The sequence below is a fragment of the Lathamus discolor genome, unplaced genomic scaffold (assembly GCF_037157495.1).
Source record: "Lathamus discolor isolate bLatDis1 unplaced genomic scaffold, bLatDis1.hap1 Scaffold_323, whole genome shotgun sequence".
In the NCBI taxonomy this organism is placed as follows: domain Eukaryota; kingdom Metazoa; phylum Chordata; class Aves; order Psittaciformes; family Psittacidae; genus Lathamus; species Lathamus discolor.
The window spans coordinates 1,167-16,513 of record NW_027069352.1 but is presented as its reverse complement, the minus strand read 5'-3'; the positions used below and the strand labels follow the sequence as shown (position 1 = coordinate 16,513).

The following is a 15,347-nucleotide window of genomic DNA, read 5'->3' as shown; positions in this document are numbered from 1 at the left end:
GCCTTATTAATTATTCATGAGCCGTTCCATCGCCGCACGGGGGGGATGGGGGCGGGGAGCGCCGCTTCCCAGAGGGGTTCCACGGAGCTGCCCCTCCCCCTCCGCCCCCTCCCCCTCTCCTCTTGCTTCGGCACCCACAGCGGGGCCCGCTCCCCCTTCCCTTTCCCAGCGCCTTCACCCCCGATCCCCCCTCTCTGAGGCGCCGCTCCTTGGTACGGCCCGGCCACGCCCCCTCCCTCCCGAGGCTATATAAGGGGGCGCTCAAGCGGCTGTTACCTCAGTTGCAGCGGGACCGCGCCGCGGCCGGACCTCAAAGGGGGGGGTCCGGTCCGGTTGGGCTCCGGTCCGGTTGGGCTCCGGGGTTACGGGGCCGAGGGGTCGGGGGGGGCAAGGGGAGCCCCGGCCCCGTGTGGGGCAGCGAGCGGGGAGCGTCCGGGAGCTGAAGCGGCCGCAAGGGCCGCGTTCCGGCCGGCGCCATGCACGGCGGGCCGCCGTCCGGAGACAGCGCCTGCCCGCTGCGCACCATCAAGCGGGTGCAGTTCGGGATCCTCAGCCCCGATGAGATGGTACCGGGCGGGGGGAGCGGGGCCGGGCACCGGGGGGGAGCGGCTGAGGAGCGGGGGGGATCGGGACGGGAACGGGAAATGGCGGCGAGGCAACGAGAGCGGGAGACAGAGAGGCCCCACGGGGGGTAGAGCGCCCCCCACAGGATGGGGGAAGCGCTGGGCGGGGGGGAAAAGAGGGATGATGCGGCCTTGAAGGGGCCCTGATGGGGCTTTGGGGTGCCCTGGGGGGGGGGTTGGGGTCCCCATTGAGCCTTCAGGAGGCCCCAGTGGTTCCTAAGGTGCTGTTGGGGTCCTTGGGGGTCCCCATTGAACCTCCAGGAGGCCCCAGTGGTTCCTAAAGCGCTGTTGGGGTCCTTGGGGGTCCCCATTGAGCTTCCAGGAGGCCCCAATGGCTTCTAAGGCGCTGTTGGGGTCCTTGGGGGTCCCCATTGAGCTTCCAGGAGGCCCCAATGGCTTCTAAAGCACTATTGGGGTCCTTGGGGGTCCCCATTGAGCTTCCAGGAGGCCCCAGTGGTTCCTAAAGCGCTGTTGGGGTCCTTGGGGGTCCCCATTTTGCCTCCAGGAGGCCCCAATGGTTTCTAAAGCACTGTTGTGGTCCTTTGGGGTCCCCATTGAGCCTCCAGAAAGGCCCCAATGGCTTCTGAAGTGCTTTTGGGGTCTTTAGGGGTTCCCATTGAGCTTCCAAAAAGGCCCCAGTGGTTCCTAAAGCACTATTGGGGTCCCTGGGGGTCCCCATTGAACCTCCAGGAGGCCCCAATGGTTTCTAAAGCACTGTTGGGATCTTTGGGGGTCCCCATTGAACCTCCAGGAGGCCTCAGTGGTTCCTAAAGCGCTGTTGGGGTCCTTGGGGGTCCCCATTGAGCCTCCAGGAGGCCCCAGTGGTTCCTAAAGTGCAGTTGGGGTCCTTTGGGGTAGCTTGGATGCCTTGGGGGGGGTATTTGGGTCCTGGGAGGGTCCTTTGGGTGCCCTGGAGGGGCCTGGGTGTCCCCGGAGGTGCTGGGGGGTCCCTGGGTGAGCATTGAGGTGCTAGAATGTGGTTGCAACCACTTAAAGGGGGGTCCTTGGTGTCCCCCCATCTATTTGGGGGGGAATCAGGAGGGGTTGGGGGCTCCCCATGTGCCTCAGTTTCCCCTTTCCCCCCCCATAGAAACGGATGTCGGTGACTGAGGGGGGCATCAAGTACCCCGAGACCACAGAAGGGGGGCGCCCCAAACTTGGGGGGCTCATGGACCCCCGTCAGGGCGTCATCGAGAGGACCGGGCGCTGCCAGACCTGTGCTGGTGAGTGGGGGCACCCCCAAAACTGGGGGCTATGGAGGGGGGGCTGCGGTGCTCCTGGGTACAGGGACATCAAGGGGTTGTCCCATTGCCCCCCAAAAGCAGCCATTGGAGGGGTTGGGGTGGTTCTTTGGGGGGGGGTCACTCTCTTTTGGGGGGGTATGAACTCCCTTTTATTGAGGGGGAAACCCCTTTATTGGGGGGAGATTTGGGGTCGAAACCCCCCCTAGTTTGGATGGAACAGTCCCTTTTTCGAGTAGAACCGACCCTGTTTTGGGAGTGACCCCACCCCATTTAAGGCCAAATCACCCCTCTTTTGGGCCAAACCCCCTCTCTTTTGGGGACAAACCAGCTCCCTTTAGGGTTGAACCGACCCTCTTTTAGGGCCAAACCCCTCGCTTTTGAACCAAACTGTTCCCCTTTTAGGGCCAAACCACCCCCCATTTTTAGGGCCACCCCCCCACCTTTTAGGGCCCAACCACCCCCTTTTAGGGGGTGAACCCCCCTTTTTAGGGCCAAACCACCTCATTTTTAGGGCAGAACCAACCCCTTTTGGGGTTGAACCAATCCCCTTTTGGGGCCAAAACACCCCCCCTTTTTAGGGCCAACCCCCTGCTGTTGGGGCCAAACCACCTCCTTTTTAGGACCAGTCCCCCTGGTTTTAGGGCCAAACCCCCACTTTCAGGACCAAAGCACCCTTTTTGGGGTTGAACCCACCCCCTTTTAGGGCAACCCCCCTCCCCCTTTTGGGGCCAAACCATTTCCCTTTTAGGATCAACCCCCCTTTTTGGGGATAAACACCCCTTGCGGGCCAAATCCTCCCTCTTTTGAGCCAATTCCTCCCTCTTTTGGGCCAAATCCTCCCCCTTTTAGGGCCTTCTACCACCCTTTTTGGGAAGAGCCCCCCTTTTTAGGGCCAACCCCTTCTTTTTAGGGCCACCCCCCTTTTGGGGGTCAAACCCCCACCCCCTTTTAGGGCCAAACCATTCCCTTTTTGGGGTGACCCCCCCTTTTGGGGCCAAACCATTCCCTTTTTAGGGGCCACCCCTCTTTTTGAGCCAAATCCCCTCCCCTTTTTGGGGCCAACCCCCCCATTTTTTGGGCTGAGCTACCTCCTTTTGGGGCCAAACCATTCCCTTTTTAGGGCCACCATCCCCCTTTTAGGGCCAAGCCACCACCACCACCCCCCCCCCACCTTTTAGGACCAAACCACCCCTTTGGGGGTGAAGCCCCCCCCTTTTGGGCCAAATCACCTCCTTTTGGGGCTGACTCCCCCCACTTTTAGGCCCAACTCACCCCCTTTAGTCCCAAACCACTCCATTTGTGGGGCTGCAAACCCCCATTCCCTCAGTCCACTGCCCCCATTCCAATCCCCCCCCTTCCAACGCCCCCATTCCAAACCCCCCCATTCCCACCCCCACATTCCCATTCCCACCCCCATTCCCCCCTTTTCAACCCCCCATTCCCACCCCACCTTTCAACTGCCACCTTTGCACCCCTTATTCTAACCCCCCCATTCCCCTCCCCTTCCTTCCCTTCTTCCATCTCCCCTTCCAACCCCCCCTTTTCAATCCCCCCTTTAATCCTCCCCTTTGCACCCGTTATTCCAACCCCCCACTTCCCATTCCCACCCCCCCTTCCAACACCCCCATTCCAACCCCCCCCTTTTCACCCCCTCTTCCAACCCCCCCCTTTTCACCCCCTATTCCAACCCCCCCTTTTCACCCCCTCTTCCAACCCCCCCTTTTCATCCCCTCTTCCAAACCCCCCTTTTTCACCCCCTATTCCAACCCCCCTTTTCACCCCCTATTCCAACCCCCCCTTTTCACCCCCTCTTCCAACCCCCACTTTTCACCCCCTCTTCCAACCCCCCCTTTTTCACCCCCTCTTCCAACCCCCCCTTTTCACCCCCTCTTCCAACCCCCCTTTTCACCCCCTCTTCCAACCCCCCTTTTCACCCCCTCTTCCAATCCCCCCTTTTTCACCCCCTCTTCCAACCCCCCCTTTTCACCCCCTATTCCAACCCCCCCTTTCACCCCCTATTCCAACCCCCCCTTTTCACCCCCTCTTCCAACCCCCTCTTTTTCTCCCCCTATTCCAACCCCCCTTTTCACCCCCTATTCCAACCCCCCCTTTTCACCCCCTCTTCCAACCCCCCCTTTTTCACCCCCTCTTCCAACCCCCCCTTTTCACCCCTATTCCAACCCCCCCTTTTCACCCCCTATTCCAACCCCCACTTTTCACCCCCTCTTCCAACCCCCCCCTTTTCACCCCCTATTCCAACTCCCCCTTTTCACCCCCTCTTCCAACCCCCCCTTTTCACCCCCTCTTCCAACCCCCCCTTTTTCTCCCCCTCTTCCAACCCCCCCTTTTCACCCCCTCTTCCAACCCCCCCTTTTTCACCCCCTATTCCAACCCCCCCTTTTCACCCCCTCTTCCAACCCCCCCCTTTTCACCCCCTCTTCCGACCCCCCCTTTTCACCCCCTCTTCCAACCCCCCCTTTTTCTCCCCTTCTTCCAACCCCCCCTTTTCACCCCCTATTCCAACCCCCCCTTTTCACCCCCTATTCCAACCCCCCCCTTTCACCCCCTCTTCCAACCCCCCCTTTTCACCCCCTCTTCCAACCCCCCCCTTTTCACCCCCTATTCCAACCCCCCCCTTTCACCCCCTCTTCCAACCCCCCCTTTTCACCCCCTCTTCCAACCCCCCCTTTTCACCCCCTCTTCCAACCCCCCCTTTTCACCCCCTATTCCAACCCCCCCCTTTTCACCCCCTATTCCAACCCCCCCCTTTTCACCCCCTATTCCAACCCCCCCTTTTCACCCCCTATTCCAACCCCCCCCTTTTCACCCCCTATTCCAACCCCCCCCTTTTCACCCCCTATTCCAACTCCCCCTTTTCACCCCCTATTCCAACCCCCCCTTTTCACCCCCTCTTCCAACCCCCCCCTTTTCACCTGCCATTCCACCCCCCCATTCCCGTCTCCCATTATCCGCAGGGAACATGACGGAATGCCCGGGCCACTTTGGGCACATCGAGCTGGCCAAACCCGTTTTCCATGTGGGATTCCTGGCCAAGACCATGAAGATCCTGCGCTGCGTCTGCTTCTTCTGCTCCAAGCTGCTCGTGGACTCGGTGAGCAGCTGCCCCACACTTGGGGGGCACCCACTGAGCCCCATAACCGGCCCTAAGCCAGGGGGGCGCTCTGGGATGGGGCTTCCCAATGGGCATTGGCAATGGTTTGGGGGTTGCTTTGGGATGGGGGTAGCCAAGAGGAGGGGGCTTCAGTGGAGCTGCTGGGACCCAGAATGGGCTCTGAAGACCCAAAATGAGGTTTTGTGCCCCCAAAATGAGGTTTTGTGCCCCCAAAGTAAGGTTTTGTGACCCTAAAATGAGGTTTTGTGACCCCAAAATGAGGGCTTGTGAGCCCAAAATGAGGGTTTGTGGCCCTGAAATAAGGTTTTTTGACCCCAAAATGAGTTTTTTTGACCCTAAAATGTGGGGTTCTGACCCCAAAATGAGGTTTTGTGAGGCAAAATGACGTTTTTTGACTCCAAATGAGGTTTTTGACCCCAAAATGAGGTTTTTGTGACCCCAAAATAAAGTTTTTTTACCCCTAAATGAGGTTTTGTGACGCTAAAATGCAGTTTTTTGACCCCAAAATGAGGTTTTGTGACCTAAAAATTGGGTTTTGTGACCCAAAATGGGGTTGTGTGACCCTAAAATGCGCTTTTTTTGACCCCAGAATGAGGTTTTGTTACCCCAAAATGAGGTTTTTTGACCCTAAAATGCAGGGGTTTGACCCCAAAATGATGTTTCGTGACCCCAAAATGAGGTTTAATGACCCAAAAATGAGGTTTTGTGACCCCAAAATGAGGTTTTGGGACCCTAAAATGTGGTTTTGTGACCCCGAAATGAGGGGGTTTGACCCCAAAATGAGGTTTTGTGAACCTAAAATGAGGTTTTCTGACCCCAAAATGAGGTTTTGTGACCTAAAAATGAGGTTTTGGGACCCCCAATGAGCTCTGGTGATCCGAAAATGCAATTTTATGGCTCCAAAATGACTATTTCTGACTCCGAAATGATCTGTGTAACCCCAAAATAATGCTTTTTGACCCCAAAATGGCATTTTCTGACCCTAAAATGACATTTTTGCCCCTAGGAATGATGTTTTCTGACCCAAAAATCATCTTTGTAGCACGAAAATGCTCCTTTATGTCTTCAAAAGTGTATTTTATGGCCCTAAAATGAGGTGTTCTGACCCCAAAATTATGATTGTCACCCCAAGATGACTCTTCATGACCCTAAAATGATGGTTTCTCACCCAAAAATGCCATTTTCTGATGCCAAAATGATGGTTTCTGACCTTAAATGTCACTTTCTGACCGCCAACCCGATGTTTTCTGACCCCAAAATGATCTTTTAACCCCCAAAATTACATTTTCTGACCCAAACCGGCATTTTCTGACCCCCAAATTGTGTTTTCTGACATTAAAAATGATGATTTCTACCCCAAAAATGATGTTTTATGACTGCAAAATCGCGTTAGGACCCCAAACCTGATTTTTTCTGCCTCCAAAAATGACACTTTATGACCCCCAAGATTTTCTAACCCAACCTCGATGTTTTTTCACCCAAAATTGTTTTTTCACCCCAAAATGCCCTTTTCTCACCCCAAAATGCCGTTTTCTAACCCAAAATGCCATTTTCTAACCCAAGAACAATGTTTTCTCCCCCAAAATACCATTTTCTCCCCCTAAAGACTTTTTGTAACCCAAGAAATGCCATTTTCTAACCCACAAATGCTGTTCTCTCCCCCAAAACCACCATTTTTTCCCCAAAATGCCATTTTCTAACCCAAAACCTAAGCTTTTCTGCCCCCAAAATGTAATTTTCTAACCCTAAAATGCCATTTTCTCCCCCAAAACACCATTTTGTCCCCCAAAATGCCCTTTTCTCCCCCAAAATGCTGTTTTCTCACCGCAGAATGCCCTTTTCTAACCTAAACTGCCCTTTCCTAACCCAAAACCGATGTTTTCCTCCCCAAAATGGCCTTTTCCCCCCAAAATGCCCTTTCTCTCCCCCAAAATGCCCTTTTTCTCTGCAAAAAATGCCCCTTTTCCCCCCAAAAGTGCCTTTTTCTAACCCAAAACTGATGTTTTCCCCACCAAATGCCCTTTTCTAATCCCAAACCTATGTATTCCCCCCAAAAATGCCCTTTACTCCCCCAAAATGCGCTTTTCTAACCCCAAACCGATGTTTTCTAACCCAAACCTGACATTTTCTCCCCCAAAATGCCCTTTCCTATCCCAAACCCGATGTTTTCTAACCCAAACCTGCTGTCTTCTAACCCAAAACCGGTGTTTTCTCCCCCAGAGTGCCCTTTTCTCCCCCAAAATGCCCTTTTCTAATCCAAAATTGACGTTTTCTCCCCCAAAATGCCCTTTCCTATCCCAAACCCGCTGTTTTCTAATGCAAAATTGATGTTTTCTGCCCCAAAATGCCCTTTCCTAACCCAAACCCGCTGTTTTCTAACCCAAAATCGACATTTTCTCCCCCAAACTGCCCTCTTCTCCCCCAAAATGCCCTTTCCTAACCCAAACCTGCTGTTTTCTAACCCAAAATCGACATTTTCTCCCCCAAACTGCCCTCTTCTCCCCCAAAATGCCCTTTCCTAACCCAAACCCGCTGTTTTCTAACCCAAAATCGACATTTTCTCCCCCAAACTGCCCTCTTCTCCCCCAAAATGCCCTTTCCTAACCCAAACCTGCTGTTTTCTAACCCAAAATCGACGTTTCCTAACCCAAAATCGACGTTTCCTGCCCCAAACTGCCTTCCCCCGCAGAACAACCCCAAGATCCGGGACATCCTGGGCAAGTCCAAGGGGCAGCCCAAGAAGCGCCTCACCCACGTCTACGACCTCTGCAAGGGCAAGAACATCTGCGAGGGCGGCGAGGAGATGGACCACAAGTTCGGCGTGGAGCAGCCCGAGGGCGACGACGACCTCGCCAGGGACAAGGTCGGGCCCACAAGTGACCCCCCAGGACCCATAAGTGATGCCCAGGACCCATAAGTGACCTGCCCCCAGACCCATAAGTGACCCCCCCCGGACCCATAAGTGACCCCCCGGACCCATAAGTGACCCCTGTGGACCCATAAATGATGCCCAGGACCCATAAGTGACCTCCCCGGACCCATAAGTGACTCCCCTGGACCCATAAGTGACCTCCCCGGACCCATAAGTGACCCCCCGGACCCATAAGTGACCCCTGTGGACCCATAAATGATGCCCAGGACCCATAAGTGACCTCCCCGGACCCATAAGTGACTCCCCTGGACCCATAAGTGACCTCCCCGGACCCATAAGTGACCCCCCGGACCCATAAGTGACCCCTGTGGACCCATAAATGATGCCCAGGACCCATAAGTGACCCCCCAGGACCCATAAGTGACCCCCCCAGGACCCATAAGTGATGCCCAGGACCCATAAGTGACCCCCCGGACCCATAAGTGACCCCTGTGGACCCATAAATGATGCCCAGGACCCTTAAGTGACCCCTCTGGATCCCGTAACTGACCCCCAGGACCCATAAGTGACCCCCCGGAACCTTAAGTGACTCCCTGGATCCGTAAGTGATCCCTTGGACCCATAAGTGACCGCCCCAGACCCATAAGTGACCCCTCTGGACCCCATAAGTGACCCCCAGGACCCATAAGTGAACTCCCTGCACCCATAAGTGACCTCCCCGGAGCCATAAGTGACTCCCTTGGACCCATAAGTGACACCCTCCCGGACCCATAAATGACCTCCCTGCACCCATAAGTGATGCCCCGGACACATAAATGATCCCCTGGACCCATAAGTGACCCCCCGTGGACCCATAAGTGACCTCCCTGGACCCATAAGTGATGCCCAGGACCCATAAGTAACCTCCCCAGACCCATAAGTGACCCCTCTGGAACCATAAGTGACCCCCCAGGCCCATAAGTGATGCCCAGGACCCATAATGAATGTGTTAATGACCTGATAGTTTTACTAATTAATTTGTAATTTCATTAGTAAGCCATTAATGAACTTACTAATGAGCCAATAGTTCTATTAATTACCTTGTGACTTCATTAATAGGCCATTAATGAATCTATTAATGACCCAATAGGTGTGTTAGTTATCCTGAGGTCATTAATAAGCCATTAATGAACTTAATAATGACCCGATAGTTCTATTAATTACCTTGTGACTTCATTAATAGGCCATTAATGAATCTATTAATGACCCAATGGGTGTGTTAGCCTGAGTTCATTAATAGGCCATTAATGAATCTATTGATGACTCAGTAGGTATGTTAGTTACCCTGAGCTCATTAATAGGTCATTAATGAATCTATTAATGACCCCATATGTGTGTTAGTTACCCTGAGTTCATTAATAGGTCATTAATGAATCTATTGGTGGTGTCATGAGCCTGTTAACGACCCTGTAATGTCATTAACAGCCAATTAACGTATCGGCAACCCAGTGGTGCTGTTAATGACCCTGTGGTTTCATTAATAGCCCATGCACCCCATTTGTGCTCCTATGGACCCCATTATTACCCCCGTGAACCCCAGTTCTGCCTCAGTGGGCCCCATTGATTGCACCCAGGACCCTCTTTCTGCCCCAATGGACCCCATTTATGCCCCATGGACCTCATTATCACCCCATAAACCCCATTTATCCCCCCATGGACCTTGTTATTACCCCAATAGACACCATTCTCCCCCCCATTAACCCCATTCCCCCCCCATTTACCCTATTCCCCCCCGTTAACCCCATTCTCCCCCATTAACCCTATTCCCTCCCATTAACCCTATTCTCCCGCCATTAACACCATTCCCCCCCATTTACCCTGTTCCCCCCCGTTAACCCCATTCTCCATTAACCTCATTCCCCCCCATTAACTCCATTCTCCCCCCACTAACCCCATTCCCTCCCATTAACCCCATTCTCCTCCCATTAACCCTGTTCTCCCCCCATTAACCCCATTCCCCCCCATTAACCCCATTCTCCTCCATTAACCCCATTCCTTCCCATTAATCCCATTCTCCCCCATTAACCCCTTTCTCCCCCCATTAACCCCATTCCCTCCCATTAGCCCCATTCTCCCCCCATTAACACAATTGCCCCCCATTTACCCTATTCCCGCCTGTTAACCCCATTCTCCCCCCATTAACCCCATTCTCCATTAACCCCATTCTCCCCCATTAACCCCATTCTCCCCCATTAACCCCATTCCCCCATTAACCCCGTTCTCCCCCATTCCCCCCATTCTCCCCCATTAATCCCATTTCCCCTCCCCCATTAACCCCATTCCCCTCCGTTAACCCCCATTCTCCCCCCATTCCCCCCATTCTCCCCCATTAACCCCCTTCTCCCCCCCTTTCTCCCCCCATTAACCCCCCATTAACCCCCTTCTCCCCCCCGCAGGGCCACGGCGGCTGCGGCCGGTACCAGCCCCGCATCCGGCGCTCGGGGCTGGAGCTCTACGCCGAGTGGAAGCACGTGAACGAGGACTCGCAGGAGAAGAAGATCCTGCTGAGCCCCGAGCGCGTGCACGAGATCTTCAAGCGCATCTCGGACGAGGAGTGCTTCGTGCTGGGCATGGACCCCAAGTTCGCCCGCCCCGAGTGGATGGTGTGCACCGTGCTGCCCGTGCCCCCCCTGGCCGTGCGCCCCGCCGTCGTCATGCAGGGCTCCGCGCGCAACCAGGTCAGCCATGGGGCACAGTAGGGGAGGGGGGTCACAGACACCCGTTGGGGGTGATAGATAGCTTTAGGGGGGTCATAGATGGCTTTGGGTCCCGCCATTGGCTTTGGTGTCCCCTCTGTTGACCTTGGGTCCTCCCATTGACTTTGGGTCCCTCCGTTGACTTTGGGTTCTTCCATTGACTTTGGGTGCTTCCATTGACTTTGGGTGCTCCATTGACGTTGGTGCCCCCCCATTGACTTTGGGTCCCTCATTGATTCTGGTGCCCCCCCATTGACTTTGGGTCCCTCATTGATTTTGGTGCCCCCCCCCATTGACTTCGGGTGCTCCATTGACTTTGGGTGCTCCATTGACTTTGGGTACTCCATTGACTTTGGGTCCTTCTATTGACTTTGGGTGCTCCATTTACTTTGGTGCCCCCTCATTGACTTTGGGTGCTCCATTGACTTTGGTGCCCCCCCCATTGACTTTGGTGCTCCCCCATTGACTTTGGGTCCTTCTATTGACTTCGAGTGCTCCATTGTCTTTGGGTCCTCCCATTGACTTTGGGTCCTCCCATTAACTTTGGGTCCCCCATTGACTTTGGTGCCCCCCCATTGACTTTGGTGCCCCCCACCCTTGACTTTGGGTCCTCTCCATTGACTCTGGGTCCTCCATTGACTTTGGTGCCCCCCCATTGACTTTGGGTCCTCCCATTGACTTTGGGTCTCCCCAATGACTTTGGTGTCCCCCCGAATGATTTTGGTGCTCCCCCCAATGACTTTGGTGCCCCCTCCAATGACTATGGTGTCCCCCCCATTGACTTTTGGCCCCACCATTTACTTTGGGTCCTCCTGTTGACTTTGGTGTCCCCCGCATTGACTTTCATGTCCCCCCCATTGCCTTTGGTACGCCCACGTTGCTCTTGGTCTCCCCTGCATCGGTTTTTGGGGTCCCCAAAGTCAATGGGGGCCCCCACTGACGCTGCCCCCCCCCCCCCCCCCATAGGATGACCTGACCCACAAGCTGGCCGACATCGTGAAGATCAACAACCAACTGCGGCGCAACGAGCAGAACGGGGCGGCCGCGCACGTCATCGCCGAGGACGTCAAACTGCTCCAGTTCCACGTGGCCACCATGGTGGACAACGAGCTGCCCGGCCTGCCCCGGGTGCGCCATGGGGGGCCCATGGGTGCTGGTGGTGATGGGTGCTGGTGGTGATGGGTGATGGGTGATGGATGATGGAGATGGGTGATGGTGATGGGTGGTGGAGATGGGTGATGGAGATGGGTGATGGTGATGGGTGATGGTGGTGGAGATAGGTGATGGAGATGGAGATGGGTGATGGTGATGGGTGATGGAGATGGTGATGGATGATGGGTGATGGAGATGGGTGATGGAGATGGGTGATGGAGATGGGTGATGGAGATGGGTGATGGAGATGGGTGATGGAGATGGGTGGTGGAGATGGGTGGTGGAGATGGGTGGTGGAGATGGGTGGTGGAGATGGGTGATGGTGGTGGAGATAGGTGATGGAGATAGGTGATGGAGATGGTGATGGAGATGGTGATGGAGATGGTGATGGAGATGGGTGATGGAGATGGGTGATGGGTGATGGAGATGGAGATGGGTGATGGAGATGGGTGATGGATGATGGAGATGGAGATGGGTGATGGTGATGGGTGATGGAGATGGGTGATGGTGATGGGTGATGGTGGTGGAGATAGGTGATGGAGATGGAGATGGGTGATGGTGATGGGTGATGGTGATGGAGATGAGTGATGGATGATGGGTGATGGAGATGGGTGATGGTGATGGAGATGGTGATGGATGATGGGTGATGGAGATGGGTGATGGAGATGGGTGGTGGAGATGGGTGGTGGAGATGGGTGATGGTGGTGGAGATAGGTGATGGAGATGGTGATGGAGATGGTGATGGAGATGGTGATGGTGATGGAGATGGTGATGGAGATGGTGATGGAGATGGGTGATGGAGATGGGTGATGGGTGATGGAGATGGAGATGGGTGATGGAGATGGGTGATGGAGATGGGTGATGGATGATGGAGATGGAGATGGGTGATGGAGATGGGTGATGGAGATGGGTGATGGAGATGGGTGATGGAGATGGGTGATGGAGATGGGTGATGGAGATGGGTGATGGAGATGGGTGATGGAGATGGGTGATGGAGATGGGTGATGGAGATGGGACCTGCACCAGGGGGAAGGGGAGAGATGAAAGGGTTAGAGGAGCACCCATGGGTGCTGGAGTGGCAGCCAAGGTGCTAGGAGGCAGCACAAGGGGACAGGAGGAGACCCATGGGGGCGAGGACGGGGATGGAGTTGATTGATGGCTCCCATTGATGCTCCATTGCATCCTGATCCCAGGGTGGTTTTGGGGTATCAGACCCCCCGAACCCCCATTTCCCTCTGTAACCCCCATTTCCCCCTAATAACCCCCATTTCCCCCTAATAACCCCCATTGCCCCCCTCTAACCCCCATTTCCTCCCCATAACCTCCATTCCCCCTCTAAACCCCATTTCCCCCCCTAATAACCCCCATTTCTCCCCTCTAACCCCCATTTCCCCCCAATAACCCCCATTCCCCCCCTCTAAACCCTATTTCCCCCCTAATAACCCCCATTTCCCCCCTCTAACCCCCATTTCCTCCCCATAACCCCCATTCCCCCCCTCTAACCCCCATTCCCCCCCTCTAACCCCCATTTCCCCCCTCTAACCCCCATTTCTTCCCCCCCCAGGCCATGCAGAAGTCGGGGCGTCCCCTCAAGTCCCTGAAGCAGCGGCTGAAGGGCAAGGAGGGCCGGGTGCGGGGCAACCTCATGGGCAAGCGCGTGGACTTCAGCGCCCGCACGGTCATCACCCCCGACCCCAACCTGGCCATCGACCAAGTGGGGGTGCCCCGCTCCATCGCCGCCAACATGACCTTCGCCGAGATCGTCACCCCCTTCAACATCGACAGGTCCGCCTCTGGGGGGATTTGGGGTGGTTTTGGGGTGATTTGGGGTGGTTTTGGGGTGTTGTGGTGGGTTATGGATGAGGTAGATCCATTCTATCACTGTTAACGTGACCTTTGCTGAGATCATCACCCCCTTCAACATCGACAGGTCCGCCTTTGGGGGGATTTGAGGTGATTTGTGGTGGTTTTGGGGTGATATAGGGTGTTTTGGTGGTGATTTAGGGTGTATTTGAGGTGATTTGGGGTGTTATGGTGGGTTATGGATGAGGTAGATCCGTTCCATCGCCACCAACATGACCTTTGCTAAGATCGTCACCCCCTCCAAAATTGACAGGCGTGGGTTTGGGGGGATTTAGGGTGATTTTGGGGTTGTTTTAGGGTGATTTAGGGTGTTTTTGGGGTGAATTGAGGTGATTTGGGGTGTTATGGTGGGTTATGGATGAGGTAGATCCATTCCATCGCCGCCAACATGACCTTTGCTGAGATGGTCACCCCCTTCAACATCGACAGGTCTGCGTTTGGGGGGATTTAGGGTGATTTTGGGGTAGTTTTAGGGTGGTTTAGGGTGTTTTTGGGGTGAATTGAGGTGATTTTGGGTGTTGTGATGGGTTATGGATGAGGTAGATCCATTCCATCGCCGCCAACATGACCTTTGCTGAGATGGTCACCCCCTTCAACATCGACAGGTCCGCGTTTGGGGGGATTTGAGGTGATCTGGGGTGGTTTTGGGGTGATTTAGGGTGTTTTGGTGGTGATTTAGGGTGTATTTGAGGTGATTTTGGGTGTTGTGATGGGTTATGGATGAGGTAGATCCGTTCCATCGGTGCCAACATGACCTTTGCTGAGATTGTCACCCCCTTCAACATCGACAGGTCCGTGTTTGGGGGGATTTGGGGTGATTTAAGGTGTTTTACGGGTGGTTTAGGGTGTTTTTGAGGTGATTTAGGGTGTTTCTGGGGTCCTTTAGGGAGTTTTGGGGGTGATTTAGGGTGATTTGAGGTGATTTTTGGTGTCATGGTGGGTTATGGATGAGGTAGATCCGTTCTGTCGGTGCCAACATGACCTTTGCTGAGATCGTCACCCCCTCCAAAATTGACAGGCATGGGTTTGGGGGGATTTAGGGTGGTTTTGGGGTGATGTGAGGGGATTTGGGGTGTTGTGGTGGGTTATGGATGAGGTAGATCCGTTCTGTCGGTGCCAACATGACCTTCACTGAGATTGTCACCCCCTTCAACATCGACTGGTCCGCGTTTGGGGTGTTTCGGGGTGATTTAGGGTTTTTTTGGGGTGATATAGGTTTTTTTGGGGGCGATTTAGGGTGTTTTTGGGGTAAATTGAGGTGATTTGGGGTGTTGTGGTGGGTGATGGATGAGGTAGGTCCATTCCGTCGCTGTTAACATGACCTTTGCCAAGATTGTCACGTTCTTCAACATCAGCAGGTCCGCGTTTGGGGGGATTTGGGGTGGTTTTGGGGTGATTTAGGGTGGTTTTGGGGTGATTTGAGGTTGTTTGAGGTGGTTTTGGGGTGTTCTGGGGTGATTTGGGGGTATTATGTTGGCTTATGGATAAGGTAGATCCATTCCATCACCGCCAACGTGACCTTTGCTGAGATCGTCACCCCCTTCAACATTGACAGGTCCGGATTTGGGGTGCTTTAGGGTATTTTGGGGGTGATTTAGGGTGTTTTTAGGGTGATTTGAGGTGTTATGGTGGGTGGTGGATGAGTTAGATCCATTCCCACATTGGGGGTGTTATGGAGGAGGTGAATCCCCTTCACTGCTGTCAACGTGACTTTTGCCAAGACCA

At 54.5% G+C, this 15,347-nt stretch overlaps 1 protein-coding gene across 1 annotated transcript; it reads left to right on the top strand.

The window, feature by feature from the left end:
• The first annotated feature begins 310 nt into the window (after positions 1 to 310).
• POLR2A (RNA polymerase II subunit A) lies at positions 311 to 13,647 on the top strand. The gene is made up of 7 exons (XM_065664612.1): positions 311 to 566; positions 1,714 to 1,846; positions 4,843 to 4,979; positions 7,690 to 7,863; positions 10,308 to 10,589; positions 11,574 to 11,735; positions 13,324 to 13,647. Exons 1-7 carry the CDS (start codon positions 477 to 479, stop codon positions 13,645 to 13,647), a joined length of 1,302 nt encoding a protein of 433 aa, XP_065520684.1. The 5' UTR covers positions 311 to 476.
• The last annotated feature ends 1,700 nt before the right edge of the window (positions 13,648 to 15,347 follow it).